The sequence below is a fragment of the Parasteatoda tepidariorum genome, chromosome 3 (assembly GCF_982258835.1).
Source record: "Parasteatoda tepidariorum strain Cologne lab strain chromosome 3, Ptep-v5.0, whole genome shotgun sequence".
In the NCBI taxonomy this organism is placed as follows: Eukaryota; Metazoa; Arthropoda; class Arachnida; order Araneae; family Theridiidae; genus Parasteatoda; species Parasteatoda tepidariorum.
Window position 1 is genome coordinate 116,695,861 of NC_141757.1, and position 7,800 is coordinate 116,703,660.

The following is a 7,800-nucleotide window of genomic DNA, read 5'->3' on the forward strand; positions in this document are numbered from 1 at the left end:
AAAGTAACTTATTTTTTTAAAATTTTACACTTTTGTGAACTATTTGACTGAGTTTATTAAAATACTTTATTTTGTTATAATATAGATATATATAATATATCAGGGTCGGGTAATATATATAATATATATAATATATAATATAGATAGAAATATTATATAATATAGTTTTATTATCTAGACAGATATTAATAAAAAATTTTCCCTATCGTGCTCTAATATTTTCCCCAACAGTTATAAAACTATATAATGAGTACTAGTTTCACCTTTTGAAAATAAGTTTTACAATAATCTGAAAATAATTTTTTTGATTATTTAACTTGTTTGAAATATAGCGAAATACGAACAACAAAGTTTAATTAACAGTAGCTAAAATTTTCGACCTTTTTTACTGAGAAAAAATGTATACGGTCAAAACTACTAGAATATGGCAAACTTTCTGGCCCTATGGGAATGCCAAAAAGGTCGGTAATTTTTATCGCAGCCCTTTGGTAATGACTTTTGTTAAAATTAACAATAAAATATGATTTCAATATTATGATGTTTGGGTAGTAAATGAGATAAAATTTATCAGTTCTGTCATGATACTTTTGAGCATGGCATAAAAACCATTTATTCGGTTAAATCCAAATTTCAGTTTCGGAATGTTTTCTAAATATGCGTAATAAGAACTACTATTTTGAAGACTAGCATTCCCGGTAAACTGTTACCACATGGACAGAAAAATTGCTAAATGAATGTTTTAAATACCGTGAATTTTAGTTTAATTAACCAGAATCATGTTTATCAGAAATGCCATTACCATACAATACGGTAATCTTACAAATTTTTTCCCCGTGTATGACTATACTATTTTAGCTATACTTTCTAGAAGGCGGCTACTTGCACAAAATAAAATCGTTAAATTTCAATCTTTATGATTTGTGCTTACACAGTTACTTTCACAGTTTCCAAAATATCATTATAAAATTTATTTCCAATTATCCTGAATTTTAGCTATATTTTCTAGATGGCGGCTACTTGCACAAAATAAAATCGTTAAATTTCAAACTTTATGATTTGTGCTTACACAGTTACTTTCACAGTTTCCAAAATATCATTATAAAATTTATTTCCAATTATTTTTCAGTTCTTTATTTTATGTAATTAGCAATTTAATTATTTCTGTCTTTATAAAATTGATTTATATTTGTAATAATTTGCAGCAGCCACTTCAAATTGCTTTCAGCATTAAATAAACATTCTAAGTTTCCTTCAGTTTTCCCAATTAACTTTAAAATGCCAGCAAGACGGCTCTAATTTAGCTTTCTATTTCCTTTTTTGTTTGTTATCTAAACTCTGTTATTATTTTAAATTAAGCAAAATCGATTTGAATATTTCATTACTGTGTGTTTTTCAGTGCCTCCATCAGATGGGCCTATATTAATGACAGAAAAAGCAGAGTATGAATTGGGTGATAATGTTTCTATATTGTGCAATTCTGGTAAGTCCAAACCAGCCCCAGAGCTCAAATGGTACATCAACGATCAGCTAGTGAGTACAAGTATTTCATTTTACTTGATTTTTAATTTTTATTGCAGTATTAGGGAATGCTAATTGTTTTATTATTATTAGTTTCATATTTTGTAAGTAGAGATTCTGTATTCATGATTTTTGAAGATTTAAAAAAATATATAATTCTTCAAAATATTAAAGAAATAATCCCAAAAAACTGAAGGGGTAAGATAATTTTTGATTAATAAACTTCATTAGCTTTAAAAATATACAGATTGGAAATAACAGTTGACATGCTTCAAGCGCTCAAAAATAGGTGATCATTTTCAGGACTTGCCAGACGTGAATGAGAAGAAATCACTTTTATTCACTATTTATATCACTATTAGAAATCGAAATCACTATTTCAAATACCTTTTATTTCTTCTCCTTCATGTTCCTTGAAAATGGGCGCTTCTTTTTCACCGTTTGAAACATGTCGACTGTTACTTCCAATCTGTATATTTTTGAAGCAGATAAAATTATTTATCAAGTAAGTTTTTAAAAATAGTTACTTCATCCATTTCTTCCCTTTTTAGTTTTAATGCCCAAAGGAAGAAATTGTTAGCACGCATTTATGATAAATGTTAAAAATGCTTGTATCTTTCATGCAAGAAAATTTTAATTTCGTCAGCGATTTTTTTTTTTACAAACTTACCTAAAATATTTGGTTTTACTTCTTTTACAATGGTAGCAAATTTAAAACCACCTATTAGTTGGGAATTAAATATACTATAATGTGTCCACCACTACAAAAATGCAATTCCAATTTACTAATATATAAGACTTGTTGAACTCGATTCTATGTTTGGGTATATATTCATAGATGAAGGTTGACGTTGTCGAAATGACTCTCCCCACATTGGTGACCTTTGGACGTGATGTGAACATGCCTACTTTGAAAGAAACTCCCACTTTGATATAAACGCGCCTATCTTGACAGTAACTCCCACTTCAATCTGAACACGCCTACTTAAATAGATGGTCCACATTGAACAGTTGACTTGCTACTTGAGACTGCGACATTATCCACCTCCTCGCTCTGTTGCTACTCAGTCTCGAACACACACAATGTATACACTCGACTGCTAAAGGCAACACAGGAGCGACCATGAACTTAATACAGCTCTGATGATCAGCACTCATAAGTACGGTGATCTTAATACAGCTCTCCCGGTTTTTCACAAAACAGCAATGAATCAACTAGTGGTATCCATTCATCGAATTTTATCACAGCTATAATTCTGGTGGGGGAGTACTGTAGTGTGTCTACTCATACAAAATTCGAATTCACTATTATATAAGACAAATTACTCGATTCTATGTTGGGTTACCTTTTCATGGATGAAGGTTGACATTGTTGATATCTACTTTCCCTACATGCACTTTTTTTTCTCCCTTAAATACTCAGAGCGGGGGAAAAATCACGAATAATCGCTTCCGGGTAAAAATGAAACATTGTGAGTTCAGATGATTACTATAATTTCTTGAAGAGCACGTTGCACCGTGGGGTATTTAAACTAACAGGGCATGTTGCACAACTTTGTTGAATCCAAATACTTTATCCTATACTTTTGAAAATTGAGGCGCGTAAATATGTTTTAGAAACAAAATTAAATGAATTCAGTTTAACCTTCAAAAAAGTGTATTCCCTTAAATATTTGACATAATGAGATGCGTAAGTAATTGAAAATAAATCCTATAAAATGTAGTTTTTGTTATGGGTGTGTTTAAAGTTATTTTCTAACTATTTATATAAATAAATAAGGGGATCTTAAATTATTTATATGAATATTTTTGAGGAATAATCTTTCAAAATTTCATAAAGTCAAGATTATTTTTCCAACGATCTATGTCTCTTTAGATTAGAGTCATGAATCTTATAACTCTTGCGGATAATTGTGAAAAAAAAAAGGAAAATCGAAAGGAAAATTGTGCTTACTAGAACTAATTTTTTGTAGCTAGTTTGTAGTCTTCACCTTTTATTTTAATACGAAACTCTTCAATTAATTAAAAATTAGCAGAAGAATTCGACCTAATACGAGAGAAACTAATGTTTTAATTTTTTGATAGTTTAAATTTTAACGGGGAAATTTTTTCATAAGGCTCAGCAAAAAACTGAATTTACAATTTTCTTTTTTTTACGAAATTTTTAAGAGTTGATCAGTGATATCTAAAAAAAAATCTGAAAAAAAAAAATGATGTGATTGTTTTGGAAAATTGCAACCACCACTAGGAAACTATTTTCTAACGTATTTCTCTGAAATTGGTTCCAGAGAACTAAAATTTCTAAAATTTTTAGTTAAAAATTTTGTATATTTAAACTTTTCTTAATATTTAAAGTTTAAAGGAAATAATTTTGCCCTCTTGAAACGATGGAAACTTCTTAAGCAAACATAGTCTTTAAGAATTACAAAAAATAAATTGCTAATTCAAGAATATTTCAATTGGCTTTCAGTTTCATTTAATCAAAAAATGAAATGATTGATCATTCTTTAATATTTAATTATTTTTATTCTTTTTATCTGATAAGCTTAATAATCAAAGTGAGAGCGTAGTGGCTGACAGGATAGAGTGTTTGCCTCACAATGAGTTGATTACGCAATGCGTATCCTGCTACCTGCTGGCACCAACCACAGTTATGATGTGACATATCCTCAGTGGTCAACGGATTGCGGGGTTGAAATCCTGCTGCCGTCGGGTTGACAGTGGAAAGTATCCTCGCCGTTTAACTCTAGTGAGAGTTATTTCCATCTAAGAGTTCTCCAAGAAAGCTAGTCAGTCCCAACGCTTGATACAGGAGTTCCTTGTCTTCAGGGTCAGGTTCAAAACTTCACGATTACGGAGAAGAACATCGATAATCATTAACTCATGATTGGGTAGTCTGCTCAACGCTGGTTTTAAAGTAAAATTATCAAAGTGATCGTCGTAGCTAATGTGAGCTGCATCACAATTTTTTTCAATCTGTACGCTGTCAGTGTAGTCGACTATTAATTCATGTGTACGAAATGAATTCAGTGTAGATTTGTCGATTTATTAAAAATCTATGCAGACAATAATGTCTTCACAATCACGGATTTCATTGAACTTTTTTTATACAATAAAAAGCTTACATAACAATGGCGGGAAGTTGAAAGTATTCTACAAAAAACCCAGAATGATTTCTTTTTTTTAATCAAAAAAATAAAAATCTCAAAACGGTATTTTGTTTCCAGGTTCAGTCTGAGCAGTCCGATCCAGAAACCGTTGTGTATCCCGATCAACTGGAAAGCACAAGTATAGCCCTAAGGTTTCGTCTAAAACCAGATGTTTTGCATAACGGTAAAGTGATACTTAAGTGTGTCGCTACTGTAAACCATATTCACGCTGTCTCAATAAAAGAGATTAGAGCCATAGGTAAGTACATACTTCAAACATATTGTTTGATACTTTTGTAATAGTAAATGTGCCTCAATTTATATTTAAAATTGTAATCTTCACGTATTTATATTTTAAAATTTAAAAAAAAAGAAATATTTTTTCAAGTTACTGGAGGTAGCAAATGTTTTGATCCATTTATACAATTATTAAATCTTGCAAAATTCGGGTGTAGGGATTTCATGTCTGAAATTAGTTTTACTCCTAAATATAATACGTTTCTTGATGATATTTTTGTTGAAATGCATATGTTAAAGACGTTTTCCGTAACAAGGGGTCACTTGAATGTTGCGAGAAACTTCTAGGATAGTTAAGGTATATCTACAGGATTATTATTGCATAAGAAGATATGCCCGGAAAAGTGGCCGTAGGCGTCTAGGGGAATTTCCCCATCCCCTGCCTGGAATCACACTTATAAACGGTTGATAATAGGAAACACACCCCCTAACGGCGATAGGTGGCACTTCCAGGCATGGATTTAATGCAATTTTAATACTGATGACATGCCCTAATTCCTCTTAGAAGTTTGTCGCAATATTTACGCATCCCCCTGTTTCGTATAACGTTTGGAAACTTGCATATTTTGGCAAAAAAATTAACAAGGTATGAATAAAACCAATATTATATTGACATTAATAACAAGGTATCAATGAGCATCATCAAAAATTATAATGAAATATCTTTCCATTTCCATGGGATGGTCGTTGTAAAGCTTTGGTCAAGAAATTTGAATCTTTTTATTATGACCACTAGTTTTAGCTATTTCAGACTGAGATTTTATAAAATTATGCTTTTTAGAGTTGCTGTGAGGTTTATAACATCAAATGAGAAATTAAAATTGTTCTGACGCATGAAAAGGAAGCTTATTCTTTGTAGTACAAAGGTTTTTTAAGTTTGATTTCATTTTGTTTAACAAAACATGGTGTAAAATCAGAAAATAATTGTTTAGTGTAATTGCAGGAAATTTCATTCGGTAAATCAGATTCTTGGGTTTTTCTATATTTTATTTTTAAAATAACCCAAAAGTTTTATCTATAACTTAATGTCAAACACTTTATTTCAAAGTACTACACCAAAAACTGAAAAGATAGTATTCTTGAAAATTAACTTTGTACTATAATGACAATTTTCTTACGAGTCTCCAGATATCGAAGCACAAAATTCGTTTAAAAGATTGAATACTACAACATCTTCCCTTCTTTATATCGTGTTTGTATGCTCAAGTAATTAATTAGAAATTACTATTGAAAATTGATTAATTTTTTCATTTATAACTATTTTATAAAATTAGCTTGCATTTGATAAAATGTTTTTGTATTTTATTCCATACGTAAAAATTTCATTAATGTAAAAGTTTCGTGAGGTTAATAAAATGTTTTTGTAAGGTCAGAAAACTCCAGACCCTCTTCATTGGAAAAAATGATTAAAAAACACTAAAAATGCAAACTTGGATTCATGTCTTATATTTAAAATAAACTTTTACACGGGGAAAAACATTCTGGTAAAATTACCATATTAAATAATAAAATTTCTGGTTAAAAAGAATCTTGTCAATAAAACATATAATAATTTCGTAATATTTGGTAATTTATAGTAATTTAAAAATATCTGGTAATTTTTCCGTTCATATCCGAATAGTTAACCAGATAGAATAAATAGTTTTTATGCTCGATAGTATCATGATAAAATTTCCGAATTTTACAACATTTACCAAAGTTTACCGAATATTGCAAAATCTGATAGTACAAAATTTTATTAAAGGACATTTTGAAACAATTTGGACAATATGACAAAAAGTCATATTTCCAAATATTTCTGAGGAATGATTTTCAAGAGTATTTTAGGTACTAAAATATCAGAACTTCATTGTAGAAAATATGTGGTTACTTTGCATTGCATTGCATTCCGGAAATCTAAAAAATATCCATTTCTAAAAATAATAAGAGATATTTAGAAATAAAAAATTGATATGGTTTTTAACTATGCTTCCTGTAGCTTTTAAAATATAGTTTTAGCATTTTTTTCTTATTATTTTAGAGATGAATGAAGATCTAGTTAAAAATAAAATAAATATTAAATTTTTTCAAGTTCTTCTTTATTTTTTTCAGGTTCAAAACAACTTGAACTTCATAAATGTTTGTTTTATTTAACCATTGTTATAACTTTAATATTATGTGCAACATAAACAAACATTGTTGGGTGATTTTAGACTCTTCCAGCAAAACATAAAATGGATTTCCAATACCCGCCAACATTTAAATAATACTGGAGAAATATTAAAGATGTATATTTAAATTCACTGTAAATACTTGTACATTTAAATAATAAAAGTGAAGTTTTGTTTAAGCCTTGGTGTTTTGAGATTTATTTTGAAATACAACATTAAAAAAAGCTAAATAAAGAAAAATGAAAACGGGGCTATTTGGTCGATCTGAGTAAAGCATTTACAAGTTTTCAGAACAAAAAGTTCAATTTTGAATTGTTAATAAAAAAAGCAATAAGTAATTAGCTTTACTCATTCACATTAATGATTATATATATATCAATGACCAAAATTCACAAAACACATTCATTCACACTCAAATTAGGAAGCAGGTTAAGCATTAGGCATAATATTAATATTTTGATATTTTACAGTAATGACAGAAAAAAAAAATTGCAGTTAATTATCTTTATTTTAACTGTAAAATGTAAAAGTTTAATTCACTTGTCATTAATCTATTTTCTATACTCAAGTATAGAAAACATTCATGAAAATTCCGCGTGATTAGAAGAAGAATGTTGAGAAATTCCATTTAGAATGGAGAAAAATAATTGAAAAATTAGCTTTGAGAAAAAAGACAAAAGAGGTAT

At 29.1% G+C, this 7,800-nt stretch overlaps 1 protein-coding gene across 2 annotated transcripts in view; it reads left to right on the forward strand.

Moving 5' to 3' along the window:
• LOC107455677 (cell adhesion molecule 2) overlaps positions 1-7,293 on the forward strand; it is a 49,705-nt gene extending 42,412 nt beyond the window's left edge. For both annotated transcript variants that reach the window (XM_043047822.2, XM_071184659.2), the window contains exons 5-7: positions 1,397-1,530; positions 4,746-4,926; positions 7,056-7,293. In XM_043047822.2, the coding sequence (XP_042903756.1) occupies positions 1,397-1,530; positions 4,746-4,926; positions 7,056-7,132 (392 nt within the window). In that variant the 3' untranslated portion in view covers positions 7,133-7,293. The remainder of the gene's footprint in view (positions 1-1,396; positions 1,531-4,745; positions 4,927-7,055) is intronic.
• The last annotated feature ends 507 nt before the right edge of the window (positions 7,294-7,800 follow it).